The 27,420-nt window shown below is 40.3% G+C and overlaps 1 protein-coding gene across 3 annotated transcripts in view; it reads left to right on the top strand.

Annotated features, from left to right (window-relative positions):
* The window catches only part of LOC6731363 (rap1 GTPase-activating protein 1), a 78,048-nt gene that overhangs the window by 15,835 nt on the left and 34,793 nt on the right, over nt 1-27,420 (top strand). For 2 of the 3 annotated variants that reach the window (XM_039291020.2, XM_016178751.3), the window contains one exon: nt 23,590-23,788. In XM_039291020.2, coding sequence (XP_039146954.1) covers nt 23,590-23,788 — 199 coding nt within the window. Of the gene's footprint in view, nt 1-15,636; nt 16,108-23,589; nt 23,789-27,420 lie in introns of those variants that run through there. The other variant, XM_039291021.2, reaches the window with a different exon arrangement.

Below are 27,420 nucleotides of genomic sequence, written 5' to 3'. Positions count from 1 at the left end.
GTTGTTTATCAAAGTTGATCAATCGCTGATATGCACACGTAACCGAACGGTACGATCATAATTTATCAAAGATATCTGAGATAATAACATAATTGCTGATGATTGCAATCAAGAAAAAGATACTTGAGATTAGTAGAATTTTCACTACGACAAGCGTATGAATTTAATAATTAAAGATTTGAAAAGTATTTGATTAATTAAGTGACGAATCGCCAACATAACTTTCATTTGGTAGTATGCATAAGCTGAGGGAAAAGCTTTTTGTAATATATTTCGAAACACTAATGCATAAAGTATCTTTACTTATCGATTCAATGCAAATCGTTTTGTAACCTGCCAAATTACCAATTCGTGCTCAGGCCCAATTTACACCTTTTTTTATTATCGACTAAAGGAGCTCTCCGAAGAAAGAAGGCAAAAGTGTATCGCTATATTTCTTGGCGTGCCACATGCAACCGCCGCCCATTGAAAAACTAAACTTTCGTTTTCGAATCTAAGACAAGTAAAATGCGAGAAATCAGCTCAAGCTCAAGATTCTTTTTGTGGGCACAATTAAAAGCACCTGCTCAAAGTGGAGTTTAGTTTGGGCAGCTCTTGAGTTAATTGGAGAGACTAATTAACACGCAATTAAAATCGAAAAGTAATTCTGAATTCGATTTGGCCGCAATTAAACGAAATATAAATGGGCTTTCAAATTCACTTTCGATTAAGGCTTGATGGGGTACAGTCGGTGCCCCCCTTCCCTCCCCCCGCAGCTCCCTATGTACTCAAGTTGTTGGCTAATTACGTGTCTGTTGCTGTCTCTTTCAATTTTCGTCTGGGGCAATTTTTGTATTGCTGCATTCATTTGTCGGCCATAAAAGTCGCCGTCAAACACCAAAAAGTCGCGCGTTTCAAAGCTGTTTTACCATAATTTCAATTTTTATTTTTGCTCTACGTAAAACGACCATTTTGCTCCACCTTCTTCTCGTTTCCAATCTAGAGGCATTCCACTAGAGCTACAGTCGAAATTCTTTAAGTGGAATCTTACTGTTGTAACTGTTGTAATTCTTCTTTTCGACAACGACTATTCCAGGTATTTTAGCTGTAAAGTTATTTTACCTAGAATTATTACTTAATATCATAATATTTTAAGAGGAACTGATAAAAGGCGATATGAGAAGTTCAATTTCTATAATTACGACTGTATTGCATTTTAGTCAGGTCTGGATTTTCCAATGTGGTCAGATGGGCGGAAAGGCGGAGTGGGCGTGTCCTCTGATTGTTGAAAGCAACAAGTAAATCGTATGCGCATTACAGATGACGTCAATCTAAATATATATATATATAAATACATGAAGATTTTGAAAATTCAAATTGAACGAGTGCCGAGGGAGCTTTTTAGATTACCAAAGAGGAAGTGTGAAGATTTGGTATGGGGTTAAATAAAAAAAAAATAAGGGGAGATAGGGATACTATGGAGATGGAGCCTCATTTGGGAGATCGGCGCATCATTTCGTATGCTATTATTGTATCGCCTGCGGTTGCATTTAAAATTCAAACGAGTCGCAGGAGGCGCCGAAAGCTCATCAGCAATTCAATTGCCCTTGGAATGGGTGGGCGTGGCCACGCCCTGTTTTCACATATTTCGTATGCTGCATCTGTGCGATTATCGACCTGGAGTTTTGTTTGCCCCGGGGGCTTTGTGGTTCCTTCTTCTTTCCATTTTTTCCTGCATTTTTGAATTCGATTCGATCTTTGAACAGATGCCGTTAAACTATCTGTCATGGCATCAAAAACTCTCTTGGGGTCTCCGCCTAATTGGGGCCTGTCGTACCCCCATCACTACTCCAGCACCATTGTGCCGACGAGAGAAATGTGTGCTTAGAGTTGTGCAATGACAACAATGTGGTCACAAAGACACTGGAGAAACTCCCACCATTTAGTGGCGTTTTTGGGGTCTCCATTTTCATAGACATTTGGAAAAGGAAAGGAGGGACTGTGTCGCATATAATTTGTTTGGGAAAAATATAACTATGTTAAAAAATGTGTTTTTTAGTCAGACAAGTTTGCAGAAGTAATTGTTACACTTAACCCGTACAACTTTTTCTTTAAAGGTCACCAAAAAGTGTGAGAAGCACATAGAGAGGCTTTTAGGTGATACATTGCAGCAGTCTGTGACATAAACTTTTTGCCCCAATGTTGCCAAAGTACTAAGCCCCTTGCATTTTCTTCTCCAAATGGGCCACCCTTTCCTACTTGGCTACCAAATTTGTTGAGCTTTCTGCCGGTGCGGAAGTTATTACATAGATTTTGTAGCATTTTGTGCCCAAAATGTATGGCATCCACAAGAGATACATGATATAGACTTTGGCGACGACATATTTATGACTCGCCGGTCGCCCTTACGCCTCGAATTCTCCTACTTTGCAGTAAACTATTTATAGGAAGAACCAAATTCTGTGGTAGAGAGGGGGCACAACTCCAAAAGTGCAACTATGAAATATTTTTGGCAGGGCACATAAAAAAAAAAGAAGAAAAAACGGAGATTATTACATGATGGCAAAATATAATTTCCTCACTAGGAAAAAACTTTGCAGTTGTCTGGCGGCGGTTTCGGTGGTTGGGAAAATGCCTCAAGAATTATGAAAAATGTGTTGCAAAAAATAGAGAGCAACGTTTTTCGTTCAGCAGGGGGTAGGGGGGGGGGGCTATGCCATGAAAATGGCGTGTGGCACGAAAATGTAAAAAACAAAAAAACTTAAAAAATTGAAAGCAAAAATGTGAAAAAAGGCGCACAAGTGAAGCTGCTGCCTCGGGTTAAATTTGGCAGGCGAGACAACACTGCAAATTGTCTGACCAATGTGCCCGTGGTGTGCGAAATGGGGGTTTTTGGAGGGTGCAATAAACGGAGAAGTGTCTGAATGCCTGAATCGCTGGGGCGAGCGCTTTTGGCAGCCACTGTTTGGTGTGCTCCATTCCGCATTGTTTACTGGACGGTGCTTCACTCTTGTTTTATTTTACAGATGTATATATTTAATTCACATTTTATGTGCATGTGCATGTTGCATATCCTGCTTGAATAGAATGAATAGCAATACTATTGATTTAAAACTAATTAGTATTATTTAAATATAACTAATATCTGTTTGTAAAGAATTTATACTATTTTAGTTCTTTATCATGCTTTTTCATTTCATTTACTTTTAGTTTGGATCTAATTTTTTCCTGTGCAAAACTTTAGTTGCTTCGGAGAACAACAATTTAATTTAAAGCATAATATTGAATTTTTTTGTCATGTATTGGAGGCTATTAAATGACAAGCCAGAACAGAATGAATAGGCCAAAATGCGGGTTAAAGCGTTATTTATGCGCATTTTGGTTTTGAATTTGTCAACTGCACACGCATCACACGCGTGCGTGCAAAGGAGATTGGCGACAATTGCAAATTGCATTTTTCAATTGCATTTGCAATGCAATTTATGCGGCACAAAAAAAAACAACTCTGCAATTCAATCGGATAAAGAACGGATGAATGGAAACAATGCCGATGCAATTAAAAGGCGTTTTTGCCAAACAAACTCCCCGTGGTGTTTTTTAAAAACTTGGTGGCCGGAAAGGAGTGTCCAGCTGAAATAGTTAGTGTGGATAGTGTTGCTCCAGGGGGATCATTAAAAGTTGACCAAAGACTGGATAATAATATTTTATATACAAATACCTTTTATTAACATTTTCTAAATCGGGGTTCAATAATGAACTGTTTGGTTGTGTTTTGGTAGATAATTTGGCTAATTCGCGTATGTGATTCGTATTAAACTTGATAAGCACAAACGTCCTGAAATCTCAGTGACTTATGGCTAATTTGCATTTACATTTGCCCCCGTTTGACAACTTGGCTGTGGGCCCCCAGCGGACTTGAGCCACCTCCAAGCCGCAGCTACCACTGCTCTCCCTTCGCCTATAAGCTCCTAATGTGACAGACGGCCAATTTTTGCCGGCTTATTTATTTCCAAAGTGGGACCGACTGGGCCAACGGCGAATTTCGCACTGATTAATGGGCCCGTGTTTCACATGAAGTTGAGTGTTGTACAGTGTAGAGCGACCTGATGATGCAGATTGCAGCCAAAGCTTCGGCTTTACCTAGTTAATAACTGCCCATAAATATCGCTGGCAGTGCAAGTGTTTGCCAATTAGCGAGCAAATTGCATACGACTGTGCAAGTGGCTCAAAATCTGACGAAAAATCTTGTTGTCCAGACCCGAAATGCGATGCATAAATTAGAGGGTGCATACGAAAACAGATGTCGAGTGAAATAAAACGTAATGAAATGTCTGGGGCTCGATTTGTGGGCATTTTCAATTGGCTTTTAATGGGGTGATAAGTGGCTGCCTGATTGGAAGTCATAAAGTACCTCAGGGTCTCATGGAGATGGGATTAACCTTTAACCTTCACTTACAATCACATAAATATTGACATCCCACACATAACAATTCTAGTTTTAGCTTTTAAAAAATACCCATGGAAAAAAACAAGAAAAAAGAATTCAAATGCCAATCAAATTTTTTGCATTCCTAATGCTGTTTGTTTCATAATCCTTAATGGGATAAAACTCGGCAAATATTTAAGCGATTTTATAAACATTTCTAGCGTATGACCTGGAATTTTCATATTTTCATTCGTGCGTGTAAATTCTTTACACCGATACAAGTGCAAAAAATATTTCGACCCTTCATCCGCAATTAACTAAGTGAACCCCCTACTCACACGAATTGTTTATAAAACCCCAACACACAAATTTAGAGCAAATGTATCTGTTAATTATATAAGCAATCTGACAGACACATAAACAAATTCATGTACAATAACCCCATGGATAAACAAACAGCAAAAATATTTGCACAAAATGAAAAATGTCATTTATGGTTGAGTAAATAAAACACAAAAATATTTTCGGGCATGCAAAAGCCAGGCAGAAAATGGTTCTGAGTTTTGTATCTTTTTTGTCGGTCGGTTGGATAAATAAATTTAATTATATGCAAAACTACAACACGGCAATATCACGAACATAGTCAAACTAATAAAAGCAACAGCGTTTCGCTGACCACAACTTGTTAATAATTTAAGCGATAAATCTTTAAGCCCAGAAACTTTGAACATCGATCCGTTAGGAGTTGAAAGATTCTGCTCCTGGGTTGGGGATTATTCCAGAGCCAGAAATTGAATTATGCCCAGACACACGCAGTCGGGAAGTTGAACGCTGGTCCAAGGGGAAATTATGTAGACGAAGTGGTCCAGACAAAAAGAGGTGGGATTAAACAAGGAAAACTGCGCAACGGACTAGCGGAGAAATGAATGAATAAAAAGCGGGTTCTGAAGCTTCAGTAATGATAGTAATAGTTTTACTTTCCTAATTGTTGCGCTTTTTTCATATCACAAGACTATAAAACTTTTATAGCAAAGTTAAGGCTGACAAAAGATTTGGACATATTTTATAAAAAATACCCTTGATAATCCTTTACAAATATTTGGACAGCATAAACTTAGTATTGGCATTCGAAAAGTTACCTAAATATTAGCGAAATCTTTTTATTTATGAATTATGCAATGAAATAAACTTTTACACAATTCCCTGGGTTTCAGTATAATTGGATAATTTAATTGGTGTAACACCAATCAGTTGGGAATCCAATAAAATCCGCATGAACCTTTTCCCATTGTAAACACTCGTTATTAGTATTTACCGTCATACAATGTTAATTCGTATTATATAATTGTTTAATCGGAAGCGGGAAAAGGTCATAAACCAACACCAAAATACCGACGAAGATTACTGACGAAAGCAAAAATAAAAATGTAATTCGGCTAATTTAAGTTAATATTAAAACTACAACCGAAATGCAGCCAGCCGCAGACGCAAAAGGGAAAAGACCTTAAAAGCGTGTAATTTAATTTAATGCAATGGCAGCCGAAATAGCAACAACATTTACAGAAAACAACAAGCCCAAAAGCAACAACAAAGCGTGGCGCGTGAATAAATGTGGAAAATGTTGCAACATTTCGACCATTTTGGCTTAAATGCGATATATGCGATGCAATCGCCGCCAAATCGCTCAACCATTCAGCAGGTGGGGAATGTGGTGGGAGGGAGGGGGTACATTTAACTTATATCACCGACAACAAAACAAAAATTTGTTACTGCTAATAAAGTTGTTGGTAACAGCAGCAAAGTGGCACCAAAAACTGATGCCAAAAATCAACTGAGCAGTGCCGAAAACACAACAATAAACTATTGCTCAACGAAAAACACAACAGAAGAAACTCCCGGCGAATAAAAGAAAATTAATAGGCGTCTTTGACTGTTTCGTTGTTTACTTTTGTTTTTATTTCATATCATTGTTGTTTTTGTTGCTGCCTTGGAGCTCTTGGCCAACAATCGGAAGTGCAAAATTAAAACCAAGACGAAGAGCGGCCAAGAAGTGGCCGAAAGGCAGACAAACAGAGGAAGTTGGAGAGGTGGAGCGGAAGTAATCGGGAAAATGGGAGTGATGAGGAGAGGAAGTGTGTTTAGTCTGCCTGAAGTCTGACCCCAAGTTTGAACCCTTAGAAGTTCACTTGGTAATTAGTTGCCATTGCCACAGTCCGTTTTCCAAAAGTCAACTATTTCCAACGAATAACTCTTAAGGTTTCATGGCTTCAGAATGAATGTTGCAAAAGTAGCCACGGCTCAACCAGCTTCCTTTGTAGAAATTTTCATAAGAAATTCATAATAATCCAATCAAGAAGTTCGTCTTTCTAATTTTAAACAACCCAAACTAATTGTGTTTTTCGATTTTTTCTTTTTTACTTTTAGGTAAGCAAATGATTTTAAGTTCCCGGAACCTGATTGCTTTGGATTCATCGATGTGTAATAAGTTTGCACCGAAAACCAATAATTTTCCCATAAAGCAAATAATAACTAGCTGTACCGCCTTGTTTTTCCCCTCAACCATTCGTTCCCACAAAACTATACCGAACTCGGAAAGCGTCAGGCGAAACACTCTCGAATCACGGCGACAGCTTCCGTAATTCAATAAATATTTTATTGTATTCAATATTTGGTTGCCGATATGCAATGTTCAGTCAGCGGTGAAGTTGATTATATGGGTATGTTCACTATGAACAAACGTTTGATTTCAATTACTTATGTATTCAGAGCCATTAGAAAATTAGTACTACCTTGCATTTCCCCTAACTAAACTAATTGAGAATCGCATAGAAGGGAAGCAATGGTGCCAAAAGCTTGCCGAAGCGGAATAACTATTTATATATTTTATTAAATTCCCATTAGAGTTTTGTAGGCATCCAAAATCTTTTGCGGTTAGCGTATTTCGAATTCCTCTTAAGTTTTTCGAATCCATCTCATTTTTGCCCGTTGGCAGTTCGCACTGTCCCGCATTCCTTCACACTTTTCCGAATATTATTTATGTTGTTGACAGGCGGCAAACGATGAAGCTGCGACCAAAACCGAAACATAAAACCGCCCACTGTCAAACAGCAGCAGCCAGATAACGGGACATTGTGCGAGTTGCGAATTGCGAGTTGCAAACTGCTAAGCTGCCACAGGCGCTGTCGGAAAGAGATGGCACGCCCCCATCCATTACCGCTCTACCCATCTCCCACTGGCTGGGATCTCTTCTTCATCGGTTTGAACCTCGAAGTTGCAATATTGCGAGCACTTTATTGATAAATGTGGTAATGTGGCAAAGATGCTGCGTGCCTCAGATATATATTTATGAAAAGAGACACTGGGGAGGGGAGGTGGATGGCAAGGTGGAAAGAGATGGGCACACGAAGATAGAAAGAGGTGGATATACATATGCCACAGAGCAATATCAAGTGGTTGGCACAAGTGTTGTGGGTTTGCCTGTCAGACAGGCGACAACAAATAATACAAGACATATATTCAGGACGATGGAAAACTTTTGTTGCCATCGCAAACGCAAAAAAGATTCCCGATAAAACGTGAGAAACTTGTCGCCAGCCAGGCTCTTTGATAAGAAAGTCATGGGACTGGGAACTTGAATTGCAATATGCGTATATTTTACAACGTGCGAGCATATTTTATCGCTTCCAGTGAACCCTTACTCAGTCCGGTCATGCGTTTATGCCTTCACAAAGGGCGATGCTTCATGGCCTCCTGGGAAGAGATCTTTGAGTCCGCGGCTCTTTGGAGCCTAAGGATTGCCATGGAATATCAGGCTCAGTTCAGAGAACCCAGATATTTTAGTAAATATATCTTATGTGATTAACGGTGCAGCAGATTCATTACTGTTAGCGTCTTTTAGCAAAAAAGTTCAGTGTCAATTTGTTAATGGAAAATACCAGTGGCAAAAGATGTAACAATTTTAGTCAAGCTACATTTTGATTATAATTTTTATAATTAAATAAATGTTTTTTTTTGTAAGAAACCTTCGCACAAATATTTTTCAAATTGCGGTAAAAAGATGTTAACATGTATGTTGTAATTACAATTATAAAGCCTTAAAAAAACTGCCACTAAGTTCAGCAAAGTTAATACTTATAATATTATATTCTCTTTATTGCAAACCTTCAGGGATCTTGTAATCTAGTTCGAAATTAGATTATGATTTTGCTGAGGGAATTTTAAATAGAGCAGTGTACCCAAAGCCTACCCTTTAATCACTTATTTTGTATCCTCTTTCCTTTGCAACCGTCCCCTTTTCTAATTGCAATGTGGCCAGAGAGAGAGTTTTATTAAATGGCCTGTTCCCTATGCCCAGGAGGCGATAAATATTGCAATAAAATAAATTGAAGTTTAATTAAAATGGGCAGACCGCTGTCCAAGTTGTACCCCACCACCTGTCACACTCCCACGCTGGGCAGAATATTTGCCAGGAATAAAGAATGCGTAATAGTCGAAATGAGAAATGACCAGTCAAAGTGGAATGACAAGGCAGAAAGCCGGAGAAGAAAGAGGGCGGAACCACTGGCCTCAGGGGTCAACAAAGAAAGGAAAACTCGGTGAGGGAAAACTCCACAGAGCCGGTGTCGTCTTCCTCTTCTTGGCCACAGGTGTGCCCAAAGAAATAGCTTTTCATGTTGCGAAGGCGGAAAATAAAACATTTCCATAAATTTGGCACAAATTGAAGTCTATTTTGGGATGCAGGAGGGCCCAAAAGCCTGTGTGTCTCTGACAGAGCAAATATTTGGAATAATTTTCTCCATGAAAACATGGCAATCAAATTACGAGTGAAGCACACACTTAAAACTCATTAATATTTAAGCTTAATTCAATCAGTGTACCAGTGCAAAATGTAGGCTATAAGCCGTAGACGCAGATACGGCAAAAGCAATTTTAATTAGTAGTGATCAAGTGGCACTCAGGTGACACCTGAAGAGCTGCTCTAAATGGAACACTCCCGTTTCTCAGACACCTTTTGAGGCCACCCAGGTGGAAGAGACATAAAAGCCAGCCACAAAAGGTGGCTTTAATAATGAGCCAAGGAGCACGACCATAAAACGCCGACTGAATGGTATCTGCTATGCAAAAAAAAAGAAAATAAAAGCCCCATGCCTATCCATTGAAATTAATTAAAATATTTTTGTTGGCCATCAATTATTGCAATTTTCCCGCCGCTAACGAGCCAAAATGTCAGGCAATTAAAATTCAGCTTGTGACAGGGCCAAAATAAAAAGGCAGGAGGCTGTGGGCGTGGCTAGCGTGTGTGGTCGCCATGTGGAATCCGCTAAAAAGGACAGTGCATTTTAACACCTGACCCCTGGCATGAGTCGGGCAAATTAAAAACACATTTTGTGACACGTTCCCCAATGTTTGTGTGTCTGTTTCTGTTCCTATTTCGGTTTTGCTTTTATCGGAAAATGGTTAGCACATGTTCAAGGGTGTTAAGGATAACACATCCCGGTCACGGCTCGTTAGGCGTAGGAAAATTCATTATCATAAAAATATAATGATAAATGCATAAAACACTTCCATTTTCTATAAGCAGTGAAAAGAGTTCTATGCAACATAAGATACAACATTTATTTCGCTATAAAGTATCTTTACGATGTATTTTTAATAACATAATGGAACCCTTTCAAAACAATATTACAAGTGCTTCCTGAAATCGTAAAATCTATATAAGATACATATTCCACATAACTAGGTTTATCTGTTTCTATATCGTGTTACACATTTTAATCCGATCCAACTTCTTCCTAAAAACCATTTTCAAGATAACCCATCTGTCTTTGCAGAACTCGGTGCATTTCCTTCTCCAAAAACTTTTCCATTTTGGCCTTGGGTGAGCTCGTTTCTCTTCTCGCACCTTCTCTTGGAAATATTGCTAATATAATTTCATTATTGGCTTTCCTGGCAGCCGGTGGAAAGTCCAAGAGCTGAATTTCCCCAGCATCATCGGAATACATTCTGAAGAAGCTTTTCCACTTGTGACTTTTGACTGTTGGATGGATGACTTTTTGGGTGATGGCTGGAGGGGGACTTGGGAAATAGCATGAGTCCCATTCAGACCTATAAATAGCTTAAGCTCCTCAAACTTTCTGGGGGAAACTTTTTGCTATTTTGCATTTAGCCAGTGCAGAGCAATTAAATTGGAAAGGCCAACGCATAGAGAGGGAAAACAGCAGGACAGGAGCTCACATAATTGAAAAAATTAACTCCGGACAACGAGCAAATACAAGTAGGCAGGCGAATGAGACAGAGGTTCCTTGAAATTGGCTTTAAAGGCGTGTGCCAGCAAATTTGCATGGAGCTCGCAGCTCGCACACAGGACATTCGTACAGGACACACAAAACACCCAGGACATCCAGCTTTGAAAACGTCCGACTTCGTTGAACGATGAGTTTGTTAACGTTGATGAATGCTACCGCCTCAGTCTGATAGTATGCCCTATATTCTTAAAGGATATAGTACCATAGCATTTCAACAATTAAAAAATTTCAGAATTAATCTTGTGTACTTTAAGAAAAATTGTAAATTTTAAAATATATAGAAATTATAAAATAGTATTGGACAAGAAAAACAGTTGGCAGAGTATCTAAACTGCGTTGGAACTAGGATGACTTAAGTTTTCCCTTTTAAGCAGTCAGTCTGCGTACTTGTAAGGACTCTCTACGGTCTCCTTCTCCTTAAATCCCACTCCTTTACTCCTTTTCTGACAGAGTGTGCACAATACATTGTAGGGACGCTGCACTGTTAATGTGCATGAGAGCATTCTCTGTGTGTGCCCACTGTCTGCGATTTGCTCCGGGGCCCGCATGTTGAATTTTTACTCCTCTTTTAGCACAGGCTCAACTTTGCCATCGTTTTGGCTCTTTAACCCCTCAGCTCGAACTCATCGCTTTTATTGGATTCTCATTTTTCAATGCTATCTGAGAGATGTGATCGAAACCAGTTTGCCCCGACATTCGATGCCCCGATATGCAAATTTGGCGGGCAAATTAGTTTATTCGAAAACTGGTGAAATTTGCCAAACGATTGCCTGAAAATTTCTGATGCAGAACCCAAACATGATGCATTCTAATTATGCAAGAGCTCAGCCTTTCGGAATTGTTGATTCCCCGCTAGCAGTATTCTTGCACTGTGTTTTCTTTGCTCCACTCCTTGGCAAAAAGTTGAAAAGTGTTCGGTGCACTGAGCGAAAATGAATGCTGAATGGGCATGCTTATACACTCGAAGCGGCTGAAGAGGTTGTAATTTGGTAGGGGGCTGCTTAAATTTCATTAAATGAGGAAATTGTAAGGGTGAATTATAGCGGGGGAGTGGAAAAGGTAGTCGTGTGAACCTGTTCAAGTGCTTCGCTTGTTGTTAACTTAGCTATATCAAAAGGATTTTTCTTATCAGAATCGAAGATAGAATACCGTAGCTCTACTCCTCTTGTACTGTATATTTTTAAAATTTTGCATAACAATTGAATAATACAACTTTTAAAACAGTAAATATATCTGTAAATATATATAGCGAATATATGTATCTAAGCCTTTCTGTCAGTAATACCCATTTATAACCTCCTGTTGGCTCACGAAGCTTCTCGCTGGCAAAGTTGATATAATATCCTTTACCCCAAGGAGCGGACAAAAAGCGCTGACTACTATGCCAACAGCAGCAACAACAAATACGACAGCGACGATGACGTTTTAATTATGTGTGCCTAGAGGAAAAGCGGAAAAGCGGGGGTTGATTTAGGGGAAAAGCCGAGACACTCGCGAGACAGTTTCAGCAGCATTTTGCATTTCGCAGCTCCTGAACTCGGGACGAGGCTCAACTCGGTTTGTTAATTTGCAAAGGGTTGGGGTGAAAATGGTGGTAAAATAGGGGGTGGCTAGGAGATGGCGATAGGAGTGGGTTAACCGGGGAATGAAAAGTGAATTCAAAACGGAAACATTGCAAAAATGCGCCAATGCAGCAAATTCTTAACTTTGGGGAGATGGGAAACTGCAGTAGAATGGGTCAGTGTGGAGTCCTTATTTCTCTACACTGAAATAAGTGAATATAAAAATGTTGGCTTATATAATTTGAATATATTCAAATATTTACGCTTTTTTCATGCATTTAAATTAGCCTCGTCGGATTCCAGCAAAATCTGTATCCCGTAGCTTTAACCTCTCTCTGCTCTATATTTTATTTTTTCCTAAGCATTTGAGGCAATTTAACAAGCGTAACAAAAACGCGCACATTCTACATATGTACAGAACTAACTTGCATGAATATCTGCATAAAGCACAGTCACAATCAAATCAGCAGGAACATAATTGGAAACAAAACAAGAACATTTCATGTTTAACAAAGTAACCTTTTTATTAGTATAAAAAGTATGTCTACAATTTTTTTTAATTTTTTAATTATCTTTTTTGAATTAAATCATGGCATATGTATTATTCTATCCTGAACTGTGGACATACGCATATACAATCAGCAGTAGAAATGTTTCCAAAGGGTGTCGTTGTCGCTCCCGTTTTGTGGCTGTTTCTCTTGCCCCCTTATCACCCCCTTGAGTGGTCTTTGGGGGTGGTGAAAGGGGTGGACAGAGGTGGCAAAGAGGGGCGGTTAGGCGACGGCCTTCCCCAAGCAATTCCCATTCGAGTGAGGCCTCCACAACGTGGGTTAATGTACTTTGCTGCAGCGGCGTCTGCTTGACTGACAGCCTCCCTTAACAGCCTCTCCATCAAAGCCCCCACCCCCTTTCCACACACCCCCCACCACAGAGTCCAACTGGATGGGAAAAAATATTCAGAGCCGTTGAACATTACTAACATTTAATTTCGTTCTGTAATTGCGGAAATTTTCATTGAAATGAATTAGCTTTTTCGTTTTTTTGGTTTGACCTGGGAATTTGTTTGTAAGAGAGGGCGATCGAAGTTAGTCATGGGTTAATGTCTGCTATCAATGTCATGGTCAAATGGGGCTGGAATCAGGTGGGGGAAAGATTTCACGAACATTTAAAACAAAGAAAGAGATTCTTTTATGTATTTTGCCATTAATCACATTTAGCTATCAACTATTTATGTTCTTTTTTTTTAACATATTTTCGTTACTCAGAGAGTACCATTCCAATATACCATAATCATTGTTCTTTAAAACCCTTGTTACCACCTCCTTCACAACCATAAAATGCATCTACTAATTTTATGCACAGAACCACATTTGTAACCTAATTTTATAGTTTATTTTGTCAAATTTGCTACGGTTTGTTTCTGGCCATTGCAACACATTAAAATTCATGAAATTATGTAAATTTTGTATTAAAAATGCACATTTCGGTCCAAAAAAAAGGTTACAAATCAAACTCTGCCAATTGAGCGAACAAATCATAATGAACAAGACTATGAGGCACAAAATATTGGACCAGAAATTATAAATTCAAACTCAAAAAAAAAAAGTTTTTTATACTCACCCCTGAAAGGCAGAAACTGTGAGTGCTTTTTTTAGGGTTGAAAGGGTGAGGTGCGTCCCTTGCATTCCCTATTCAATTTTTTTTTTCCCTTTTGGGGTGAGAAACGCGTGCGCAGGCGCCTTTGACACCTGAGATGACAATTAGAATAAAATAACACAGGGAGAGCCACCGAGAGAACCTCACTTTTTCAAGTGAGCTGCAAATTAAAAAACCATAAAAAAAAGCTACAGAAAAAACTTCTTCAGAGAGCGAAAAAAATCTGGGTGGAGTGCGTCGTCGACTGGCGACATAATTTGCATAATTCGAAAAAAAAGAAAAGAAATAAGAAAAATAAACTAGCCAAGAAGAAGCGGCAGCAGAAAGTGAAGTTAACGAGGGGAGGAAGCCTAGAAGCGAGCCCAAAGACGCTGATTATCATGATTATGTATGCAAACTCACACTCGGCACAAGAAACCAACTCGGGACAGGTCGAAAGACAATAGAATTATGAGGTGTTGAGCGTTGAGTGACTAGCGGAACGACCATTAAACCTCAGCCGGGGCAACAAACACGGGAAAACGGGGGAACGTATCTGAGGCCTAGAAACAATAGATAGAAAGTTATGGCCAACATTGAAAAGCCGAAGATGAAGAGTTGCACTCCAGAATGAAAAGAAAAAACAGAAAAGGAAAACTAAACGAAAACACGGTTAATAAAGCGTTGCAAATGGGAGCAGATCGGAAATAGGTTCAGGTAAAATTTAAAGATGGAGAGTAACACCGGGGGAAGTGAAGCGATGGCTTGTCTTTAAGAAATCGAATTGAATTTTAATGATAAGGTTGAGGAGTTACTCATTAGTCTGATCGTAAGCATTGGGTCAGCTGTTGGTTGCCTGGGCTCCCGAAAGAAGTGTATGAAATGGGTGTTGCCTGTTGAGGCAACAGATGAACAGGTCGAAAAGAAGAGGCTATTAAGTCAACTTTAATTATTGCCTAGAGTGTAAGGGTTAAATTGGGATAGAACATTAGGACAAAGTTGAAGAAAACATCATCATATTTTGAAGAGCTATGGCCCTAGAATACCAAACTATCATTTAAGCTACCACAGGAGTAAACCCTTTTATTTACTCCTCACTTGCAATCCGTTCATTTGATATCACACCCCTTGGCCACCCAATATCACTGTACTTTTGATATCTGATCTCTCAGTTCAGTGAGCCTGCGCCCAGTTCAGGTGTTAATGGCTTATTCTACTGCTCTCACAAAGCGATGGACAGTCCCATTGTTTTGCATGCTTGGCATGTGCGACCAAGTTGGGTATGAAATTATAGAAGAGAACTGGCCGAACGGAATCGGAATCATAGGCCTATTGTTCGGAGCTGAAAATGGACAGGGGCCAACCCCAAAACGAAAATAAAACATAAAGCCAGGCCGAACCTTTCCTGACATGGTCGTATCCGGTACCGGCACCGGTATCAAATAATGATAATGCCAATGGCTTGATAACGACGGCTCAAGTTCGCATCGAACATGCGATCGAACAGAGTGAAAATATATATATCAGAGAGTTGCATTTGTTAAGTTAAAAAGCATAGTGCACTAGCTAGTAACGTTAAATATAAACCCATTAGTATTTTTATGGTATGATGATACAATTTCTTTCCTCGGTGATCGAACATGTTCGTTCTCTTCAGCCCACTGTGCAACGCGATCGAACATGCTTCAAAGCGGGGGTTGAAACTACAACTCCGCAGAGCTACAACCACTTTTGCCAACGCACAGAATTCAGTTTGAAAACATTCTTCGTGCGGTTAGGTTGTACATATAATCGGGTTCCGTGCCGATTCAGTGGGTCAAGTTCGCTGGGAAAATTACGAAAAAATAAACTGCGAATCGAACATAGCGAATGTATCTCGAAGATAACGAACAAAGACATTGGAATTCAACCGAGTTTAGTTGATCGTATTTAGTGTTAACTTAACTGTGCAATATCTACGGATAAATCCGAACAAATAGTAGCTCGGAAACTGAAAACTACCTGCTTGTGAAAAGAAAAGAGCACATCTTGACCTAAGCATACAAAAAAGAAAAGTGAATTAAACCTAACCAAAGGAAGAGAACACATCTACCTGTTCGAAAATCTCAGAACTGATCTCAAACAAAATGAAATATCTAACGAATACACACAAGGAATCCTACACATTGGTGGCACGCAAACGCTACATGAAGAATCTGCTGTACGTATACATTCCTTGCAAGGATATACCAAATTTACTGAGCTCCTTAAACTGGCTATTGGATTTTAGATCTATGAATTGCGTCCTTCACAAATTTATTCATTTAAAACAATTCAACATTGATCTCGTTTCTAGTAATTTATGTTCGCCTTCATTGGCCAAACAAAACCCATTGATTACGCTTCAATATCTCGGCATAAATGTCATGTAAGCAAATATTGACAAAATCCCCTCTACCTTCTATTATGTCGCTTTATGTCGCTTTGTGACATATGCAAAAATTATGCAAATTGTTTGATTCGCCATTTGAATGTGCAGTGGGCCCTAATTAGCCCCGTCTGCTTGCCAATAATGCACTCGACAGGATTTCGATTTGGATTGCGATTGGGAGGAAGTTGGGAGTGCGCCCTAAATAAGCATAATGCATTATATATGCAAATATCCCTCACACCACACAAATAGTGTTTTTTTTCGCAAACTGTCAAATGTCATTTGTTTTTCGGGGTTTGTTTGCTCGGCGTGAAACACAAACCGCAAAAATCGCGAATGAGTTATGGATTATCGGGATGTAATAAGGGATATTCTAAGACTCTACAAAGATGCCATTTTCCAGCGCACCCTTAGGTCTGAGGAAAACCTTTTTGTCAGTTTCTTAGGCTGTTTTGTTAATTAAATTTATGATTAATGAATGATGGTGTTGCTGCTGCTGATGATGATGATGATGATTTTCCCATTTCCTTACCTCAACAGCTGTGAGAGAGAGGGGTAACGAAAAAATTGCAGGGAAAACGTGTAAGGTGATATGGCTTAACCCTTTTGTGCGTTTTTTTTTCGCACCCTCGTTAGGCGTTTTTTTTGCGGATTTATTTTTTGCCAGTCAGCTAAGTCAACAGAGGAACTTCTGTGACTATCAATTGGCTGCGATCGGGTAAAAAATCTATAAATAAGAAGAAACCGTTAAGCCAATCCCACACATGCATATCCGCCTGGCCAAAATGGTTATTCCCCTCAGGGTCCAAGATCTCTCGCAGTGGAGTTCAAACAGTGCGCAGACGTGCAATCATAATGTGCCCAACTACAACTTCAACTCAACTTAATTTTATTTGGCCCGCACATAGACAACTGTTTCCTAGGTGGTGAGGGGAGGGGAGGGGGATTCGGGTCTTAACCGCCGGTAGTAAATGGTCAAAAGACATGCAAGCAAACAGCAGCCAACATAATTAGAAGTCTGCAGTTGTGGAGGAAGTTGCATTAGCAGGCAATCAAAATAATTCGAAGCGTTTTATTGGCCGTTGATTGTGGAAAAACGCGCGCAAGTCGCGGGCATCATTTATGTACGCAACTTTGTTTTGATCTTAGTGTAAATACAAATTTAATTATTTAAAAAATTTAGTAAGTAAGCAGTGGTATTTTGAAAACTAAAAAAAAATCGAATTTTAAGATGCTTGCATTAATTAGGGTAAGCGCGCATAAAACGCGTGAAAGTCGCTTGGAAAACGCTATTACTCTTCCGTTGCATGCGAAATTCATTAAAACTTGCATTAAGTTCTTCGTTGTTAGCCTTGTTAAAAACGTAATAAATACAAGCCCACAAAATGCAATGCCAACATAAGTAGGGGCGATAGTTAAAATATATTGCTTCTGCAAAGTCGCGTGCAAGTCGCTCGCTAGCACTTCCAGCGGTTTTAAACGCGCTATCAGCGTGTTTATCCCCGGAGTGCGGTAATAATTACCCGACGACGTTTAACCCACTAACACAGACTTGCCTCACATTGGCAATTAAGTATTTAATTAAATCAGCCCAATACGGCCATCCATCAATCGCGTCAAGCCGGAAAGCAGTCAATCCAGCAATCCCTCAATGTCGCATCTTTGTCAGATTTTAGATTTTCGACTGCGGCGGAAATGTGTTGCGAATTTCCACCGGTGCGATTACAATGGATAATGTTTATTTTTAGTTGGCCGACATGAGGCAATCCCGCTATGACAACCCACATCGTTCAAACGGCTCGGCAATAATTGGAAATTAACGAGACCCCGAGGCGAAGATTTGACACCAAAGATTACAAGTCGCGACCTTCCCGTTGTCGCCCACATAATATTCGGGGAGTCGGGAACGTAGGTCGGGGGAGTCGGGGGGAAGTTGTATGCCAACCTATTAGCCAAAGTCATAAAGCCATAACGCTATGACTAAGGTGTGCGAACACGACACCTGGCCAAAAGGAAAAGCGCGCCAAATATTTTGGTCAACGATTTTTGGTAAGGTGACAAAATGGGGATGTATGGAAATAGGGAGCTATGGTTCGGCACGAGCGATATGATGAAGCGCGTGCCTTGCTCGTATTAATTCCATGCCAAGGAACTTCGCTACACTGAAAGAAAAGAATGTTTAAACTAAAAGTATGCTACAACCAAATATTACAGAACAACTTCCAGCCACTTTTGGTAGTTATTAAAAATAAGCAAACAAATATTTATTTATCTTACATCCTAAATCATTTTTCGTTTCTATACATCTTGAAGTTGATGAATAATTTTTCCGAGTGCAAGGCAAAGGGAAGAAGGCCGAGACACAAAAAGAGCCTTCCGTGGCCTTATAAATAGCCACGCTAACTGACTGACTGACGCTCTTCATTAATATGCAAAGTGGCTCAGCTGGAATCGTCCCACCCCGCCGTCCAGCCCCCTTTTGCTATCTATGTAGTAACCCACCTGTAAGAGGCATTAAAAGTATCAACGTTTAAACGGTTATTACCAGCATTTTTATGCTGCATTTGCACTGGCCAAAACGGGTGGAAAACATGGCCAACAACAGGTTGTTCTGAACCCCCTTTTCTGTAGTTCTCCAACGACAGCAATTGCGTGTCAAATTGAACTTGACTGGCGAACTAAGTGGAGGAATCGAGAGAGAGGTATATTAAAGTGTGGCGAGGAGGCTTCTTTGGGGGAAAGGTGGCCAGAATAAATGGGTTGTTGACGGTGTTCAGTCGCCTTTTTCGAATATTTCCATATATATGTACGTTCTGCATATTTATCAAGACTTTGGCATAAAGCCCACGAAGTGGGGGTAATTATGCAATGACTCTGTTGGTTATGGTGGAAATCAACATGGTTCCTTTTAATTGAAATAATTAGTTGGCGAGTAATGGTATTGAATAATAGGAATAGCTAAGAGTGGGGCTCAAACTTTTCCCCTAGCCATTTGGTAGCATTCAATAAAAAATACTTGACTTAATGAACTTAACTTTAAGCTATCTTAATAAAAAGTTGCAGAGGTTACAGCTTCAGTTGAACCCTTTTCTAATTCTACCAAAGGTCATTTCTAAATGTCCCATTTGAAAATCATCCCAAGTGAAGCAATAACCTCTGCCGTTATGATCGTTTTATGGCCGAGAGTTCCTGGCCCTTTTCCCTTCCCTCTTCCCTTCAAAACTGACAGCAATTTGGGTCTACTTAGTCCTATAATTTCAATTTAAATTTAAAGGGATTCTGGGAAAATCCTTTCCACTGACCGCACACACAGCTGTTCCTCGTAATTTTCTAATAAATATTCCTTATCCTTGGCTACACTTTCACTCAAACTTTCTTTTCTGCGATCGTGCAGCAATAAATTTCCTAAAGCTGTCAGCAAATAAAATAAGAAACAAGTTCTGCCAAGAAAATGCCTAGGAAATTGTGTAATTTTTACCCCAAAAAATGTGAAATAAAGACGATGGACGATTAAAAATATGTAAATCAGGCAAGGAACCCGATTCGACCAATAAAAGTTTTTCTTTTTTCCAAGGCGTCGGAGAAAACTTTTCCGGCAAATTTGTGGCTAATTTATGAGACCAACGCAGGTAGGAAGAAGAAAAGGGAAATGAGCTGAGTCTAGAAAGGCTTGGCTGTACCAGGATAAGAAAAGGATATCATCTTCGCTAGACTTCGAGTGTCTGGAACGTGTTGCATTTATGAGGTTGAACGAAAGGGGAAACGGGTTCTTTTTATGTGAGCATTGCACAACCCCCTTATAGGGATTTTCCCTCTCCAGCAGACAAAGGAAAACTGGGCAGAGGCAAGTTTTCCACCCGGCAGCGGAAATGAGAAAAACTTGTGCGCGAATCCTTTTCGCTTGCATCTCAGCGGCTGTCTTGGAACTAATTTTAATGACAATTCACGAGGCGCGGAAGTCGCGACATTCGGGATAATGTGAAAATGGGCAGAGGGAGGAGGGACCACTGGCCAGGCTAAGAAACGGGTGTGGCCAACCCTGAAAATGCAGATTTTCCATTTCCCTAAAATCCTCCTTCCGCCACTCATTTCCGTGGCTATTTTCCCAGCGGTTACTTCGCAATGTTTGGCAGCCATTAATCATAATCGCGTAAAACGGCTTAGCATGCAGATTTGGAAAACAGTGACCTTAGAACCTAAAATAAAATCCTAAACACAGAAACTTCGGTACGTACTCATATAGAGTTCTTCACAAAATGGGAACTTGTTTAAATTAATCAGTTACTTTTATAGGTTCTTACCCTTTTGCACAAATTAAATGTTAATTTATTGCCTTTTCCACTTGGTTTTTAGTTGAATTTCCAGGGGACATTTTGGGATAGTATTAATTACAGGGTGCTGCCCTTATTCTCCGCCTGACCGGTACAACGACCCTTGCAGGACCTAACTTTGACTTTTTGGTGCCATGCGAGTGTGCGAGAGTATCCTTTGATATGTCGCCTGTCCGCTTATCGGAGCGAGTGCATCGCTCCCTGCCTTTCTCCCTTTCTCCCGGCCATTTCCCCGCTTTTCTCCAACTGCGATGCTATCTGCGAGTGCTCTAGTTTCCAGTTTGCCTGACCCATTATTAGCTGTGAAATGCATGAATGTCTCTGTGTGTCCCTTTGTCCTTTGGGACTTGATTTCCTTGACGTTGGACATTTCCTGTAATTTCTCACTGGGATATATGGCAAACACACACACACAAACACCAACACATAGAGTGGGAAGAAATATCTTTGGAAAATCGTTTCAAATTAGCGCCTGGGGAATGGCCAAAAAACAATGTTAAAAAGAACTTGACTTGCCGCAGAACGACATTTCCCACTGTGCAAGTGTTCTTTTCGATTCTCTTCCTGTGCTATTTTCTGGTTCTTTTTTTTCCGGCTCAGCAAAGTGGTTTTCCCACGTAGCATAACCGCCACTCTTTGGGAATATATTAACCCAAAACTTTTGTGGAAATAACTATATGTACTCCTAGCCATAGTACCCTTTCTTCTTGGATTTTTGAAGCCATCTATCTTTCGCTGTCAACACCGCATGGCTTTGTTCTATGCTCTTCTCTGGGTCTCGCCGTGGTAATTGTTTTACTTTACTCAACCACCCAACCACCCCACCCCATTTTTCCACATCTTGCGGCTAAACTTTAAACACGCGCAATGCGCTGCGCATGCCAAATGAGTGGAGAATCTCAAAAAATAGGGGGTTTCGGTGGGTGGTGCCCATAAATTTGCATTTAATGAACATTTTCGAAAAGCCCTAGAAGACGCCGCCCCTCCAGAATTAACGCTTTTTGTATGTCTGTAATGGGTTTTAATTATGTGGGTGGTTGCATATAATGAGGTAGCTAAATGAAAAGGTTTTTTCAGCGCAGGCGTCACCGCAGTACAGGAAACGTCTGTTTGGTGGGTGTTTTTCTTTCTTTTTTTTCCAGTATGAAAGAAATATCTACAACTGCATCAGATTTCAGTATAACTGTAGGTTAAAACCCTATTCGCATCACATCATCACCGACCCATTGTTGGGCCATTTTTGCAGTTGACTTCTGCAATCCGCATCCTCGGTTTCACCCTCCCCCTCTCTTCGGTTACCGATTTGATTTCATTGCCATTTGTCGAACAATTCATGTGAAAAATTGTCATAAAAATGCTATAAAATTGTTTTCGTTCCGTAATTTGAGCATGCTACTACAAAAATAGTTGTAAAATCTGTGAATGCATGTTGCACAGCTTGTAAAGCTTTAGAAAGATGAGGAAAACAAATCATTTGATTTATGACACAGAAACGGATGAAAAGCAGTAAAAACCATTGATGGATAGGATTTTATTACCTTGGAAAATGGGTTAAGTTCGGTGGGAAATTGGGTGAAGGTTAAGTGCATTTTATGTGTGAAACAAAACTGTAAAATCATATTTCCAACTATCGTTGCTCTAAAAAGCAAGTAAAAACTGTGCAATATTAGGAACTTTGTGAGTAGTATTGTTTGTTGTATATTGTTGTATATCTTTTTTCGCTATATCCACATAATTTCTCCACTCATATCCAATTACACCCAAATATCACTTTCACCGCCACTTTGCTCGCAACACTCTTGGAAACTATCAACACGCAGTCACATTCGGAGGAGTCGAGCCCTCCAACTTCAATCGGGCTCATCACAGTCGTGTCTTTGATATCCTTTTCCCATAACTGTCATCATTTCGTATGCGAGCTCCATTTGGTTGGCAAAGGGAATGGGTAGGTGTTAATTTACGAGTGACAGCAGCGAGCTCCTCCTGTTAAAAATAAACAGAGATGTGAGCCGGCGAAGAGATTCTCCTCGGCTATTTGGGAAAGTGTGGAGCAGAGGAGCAGCTGCAATAGCAGCAACGTCAAAGGACCTTGCACAACATCAGGGCAAACATCCTCCTTTAAGTTTTATGTGTTCATTTCGAGGCGTTCGTCGTTTGTATGTCAACATAAACTTCTCAAAAAAAAAAAAAAAAGCAAGAGCAAGCTGCTCACAAAAAACATGCGCTAGTGACAATTAACTCGAGAAAAATATGAACTCGCAACTGAACAGGAGAAATATGTTCAAGTGGCCACTCATAATTCTGAAAGAGTGCGTGAGAGCTGCTCGAGATGTTCGAAGAGTCAAAGAAAAGGATTCAGGATATGCAGAGAGTTCTTGACTTTCAGACGAGCGAGTCTAATAAAGATTTCTGTTAGGAGAGTGGAGAATGCAAAATGATATATATGTGAAAGAAAGAGTTTAGAACTCAGTGAAAGTTGTAATAATGGATATGCAGGATATTGTCAGTTAAACTTAACTATATTGAATACGGGAAACAATTGAAATCAAAATTTCCCAACGCAGACTGTTAAGTAAACTTCATTCATCGTCTAAACGTTCTTTTTTTACGAATCCATCGATGGTTCTTTAAGAATACCTCCATGAGCTCTCAAAGTCAGGAAGTCTTGAGCACTGTAGTGGCACTTTTGATCGTGTTGTGGGAATAGCATAAGTTGTCGTGTCGACCAAACCAATTCTTAACCCCTCGCAGTGGCAGAGGTTAACCCCTGTGGGCCACTTGAGTTTTTGCTCAGTGAATCGAACGAAGGAGGTCTCCTGTCTCCGAAGCATGAAGAGATTGCGTGCTCGCGAATCTGAAGCTCAGCTGTGCCAACTCCAGCTCCAGTGATTGACTCTTTGCGTGCCGTGTTATTAACCCGTTTCCTGTTTTCCCATTGCAGACGTCAGCATGCCTTTATGGCCAACACACAGAAGCAGCAACCGGCGGGCGGAGGAAGTGGCTCTGGCAGTGTCACCCACAGTCCGGAACGCCTGCGCGGAGCCACCACAGCCACCCAGGATCTCTTCGAGCTGCTCGAGCGTGTGCAGTGCTCGCGACTTGACGACCAGCGCTGCGTCCTGCCCGCATACTTCTCTCAGGTGAGTAAAGAAAGTCCCTCGAGCGGAACCCTTAATTGTTTGCAGGTTTCTTTAAGGGGTTTACAAAAAGAAATTAAGTTGGTCAAAACTATAGAAACTAAATTGGTAGTGCAGAGCAGAGGGAATGTATATTTCTAATAGTAAAATGTATATAAACTATTGTTACCAACTATTTGGGTTTAAGCTACAGCTTGAGTATGTCTAAGTTCCTTCAACGGTAGACCACTCCTGCATGTTATCAAGATAGACCACCTCTTGACCTACGACAATGGGCTGGCAATTGTCCAACGTTGGTCATCGGCCCTCTCGGATTCGCCTAGTCCCCGGGCATATGCTCCACTAATCTAAGTGTGTGTGATGGACTGACCCATAAAAGTCCAACTTGCAGTTGCCCATATATGTACCTCATTTCCCCCACCCTATAGTAGTAAAAATTTCATTTTACTGCTGCCAAGCCATAAAAATTGCCAATGGGACAATGAATGGAGTATGGGACGAAGGCAGCGAAATGGTGGGCGAACCTATATCGAAACAAAGAGCCACCAACAACAATAATACCTCATGTGAGGAGTCCTATGCCACCATCCCCATCAAAGAACAAAAAAACCTTCAACGACTTTACCTTTCCAAAACATCTGTATAATTTGACATAATCTGCGCTTTGTTGTGGTCTTTTTGGGGTTCCGTCTCCTGGTTTAATAGGCAAATTGTTCGGCAGTCATGGGTTAATTCATATGGGTGCGGGTGTGTGCTGCCAGGGATTAAGTGGTCGGTTGCTTGGTGGGTTGGTTGGTTAGTTCGTTTGGTTGGTTTGATGTCAATTTTTACGATTCAGCTGCGGTCTTTGAAGTTTTTGGCAGCTGTCAGGTGTGGCTCGGTCAGTTCATAGCAAAATTTATTAGTAGAGTCTTGATGAACAGATCGATAGTCTGTTTATGCGGAGAGCTAAGAACAACTTAAAAAAATATAATTTTAAATGCATGAAATATTTGTATATGAAAATATGCTTCTTCGCGATCCAAAAAGAGTTTATCAAAAGTATGCTTTAATAAATATTCTATAAAACTTTTCAATTTAATTCAATGTGTAGCATACTTTCATAGCTTAGTTTCGTTTGAAGCTGAGTGGCGCCATGTGCACATGCGTCGGTTGTTTTGCGAACTAAAATTTCAAGTTGCGCTTTATAACCGCTGGTGGCGTTCTTCGGCGCCATCTATTGGATGTTGTGCGAACCTCTGTGTGATGCGGTACCAAAGAGCCTCAAAAAATGGAAAGCTCCTAAAATTATGAGACTCAGCTTGCTGCAAGTTGCATATTTTTGTTTTTGGATGCATTTGTGGGCAATGCATTAAAAAAGGGGATATTACAATAAAACAATTATTTAAGCCATATTTTTACTAATATAAGTGCAGATTTCATTTGCCCTAAAATACAAAATGCATAACCTAAATTAGCAACAAATATTATATAGTTCTATTATAACTTGAAACTCCATTTAAACTATATAGTTCTAGTTTCACTTTTGTCAACTTTCTAGAGCATAATCCACTTGGCCTTTTTAAAGAATTATATCGTTTCCTGTTTGGCCTTTTCTCAATCTTTTGCATTTTTTTTTTGTGCAGCCCACCCGTTTGCTAGGCAAGTCTTTTCAGATTTTAATTTAGTTTTCGCAACAATTTCGGAGGCAAACTTTTCTATATCAAAAGGCAAAGCAGCCGACCCCTCACCCCCTATCCACAAGTGGTTTTAGTAGTGCAGCATAGTGCAACCCGCATCCCTTATTCCTCATCTCCGCCTCGAAACCCAAGCCTATGCTATATTTTCTCAAGATGCAGCCTTCTCATCCACATTCGAGTGCCTTTTATGCAGGCTCTCCTTCGGTAAAAGTAAAATAAAAGGGGAAAAAGCAAAGGGGCGAGTCTGGAGGAAAGTCTCGTCTAGCATCTTGAGGCAAAACTGGGTTGACTCTCAGACCGTGTTTGAAAATTATGTTTGCTCAAGTTGGTAAAATTGAATTTGGGCTAAGGCCAGTGACTGTCAAACTGTGACGTTTGGCCACGTGCCGTGAGGAAAATCATTCCTGAGTGTGAGTGAGTGAGTTTTCCCCCTGGAGTTTTCCACACTGCATGCCGTTGTGTACGGAATTCCAGTTTTGCTCCTCGCAGCCTTTTCTATTTATTTTACTGGTTTTTTTTTACGTCCCTGCGTATCTACGCTCCCTATTGTATAGTTTCTCGCACGTTTTTCCATTGCATAGTTTGGGGCTAATAAAGGTTGGCCTGGGAATGTTTAAATTCCGTCCGGTACCCTTTACCAACCCGCCTTGCCTTCTCTATCCTCAGCGGCTAATTAAGCTGCCCAAATATCAGTTGTTACGGGTTGGCATTTTTCCACACTGGAAATAATGGAGGGATATAAGGGACGGACATTTTTTAAAAATTTGATATTAGAGTCATTATAATTGACTCATCACTAAGATATTTTACTTTCTTATCACATATTATTGTGAACTTACATTTTGAACAAATAAAATTCTTGTTTCGTTTGATATGAGTTTTGTTAGTTTCAAGGCTTTTTTTGAGGGAGAATGAATACAAATATTTGGCACATCATTTTTTGCTAGTCTTTTGTAAGCGGCTTTTTCCACCTTTTGGTGCATTCCCATGAAGCCGGAAATCTGGGGCCCTTTGTTTTATGGAGGAGAACCCTCCGCCATCTAAGATTCGCTGGAAATTTATGCACGAGTCCCGCTCCTCTCGCTTTTCTCCCCAATTCCCTTCCTTTCCCATTATAAAAATATACTTTGGCCATTTCATTTGGGTTGCTTTGGACTTTTTCTTGCATATTTTTCACGGACTGTGGCTTCGGTGTTTGCCCCATTCCCCCCTCGTCTTTAGTCGCACACACATTAGAAGTCTCTTATGTCTTTGTCTCAGTTTGTGGTGCTCGCCGAGTGCAATTTGTCTGCCCGCCTCTTCTCACTCTTCCTTTTCCCTTCTCATTACCCCGCCGCTTCCACTCGCCCTCTCCACTCCCCTACTCACAGTTGAGCAGTCACTGGCGAGCGGTGTGGACTTGACTCCCAGCGAATGCAACGAACGTTGAAGTTGTTAATTGCGATGGTCGTCAGCCGCAACGACAAAGTCTCCATCTCCGTCCGTGCAACCGCCTCTTTCTAAAACTCAGTTGCTGTCTCTTTCGCCGGCTGGAGGTGCCTGAAAACCTGGCCGAAAACAGAGGAAAGGACCGGAGTCCGCAGACCGGAGCAACCTACTCCCACAGTCAGCGCCATGAAAATGAGCTGCATTCACAATCGGAGAAACTGCGAGGGGAAGAGCGATGCACTGGCCATAATTCACATATACAATATTAAATTACGCATAATGTAAACGAAAATAAATGGTGAATATATTTTGTTTATGGTAAAATAAGTTCATTTAAAACCACAAAGTATTTCGATTGACTTTAGGAAATAAGACTTTTACTCTTACTTTCCAACATTTTCTAGGATCGAAAGAGAGCAGGAACTTTTATTACCAAACCATTTCTTTAAGTGTAGAAACAGACAGAGACGGCGACACACTCACTCACGTATGGATTCTAAGTCAGAAATGTGCGATGTTTATCACCAT

This window comes from Drosophila simulans, chromosome 2L, assembly GCF_016746395.2.
Source record: "Drosophila simulans strain w501 chromosome 2L, Prin_Dsim_3.1, whole genome shotgun sequence".
In the NCBI taxonomy this organism is placed as follows: domain Eukaryota; kingdom Metazoa; phylum Arthropoda; class Insecta; order Diptera; family Drosophilidae; genus Drosophila; species Drosophila simulans.
Note: the sequence above shows the minus strand (reverse complement) of the source record. Positions and strands in the feature narration are given on the sequence as shown.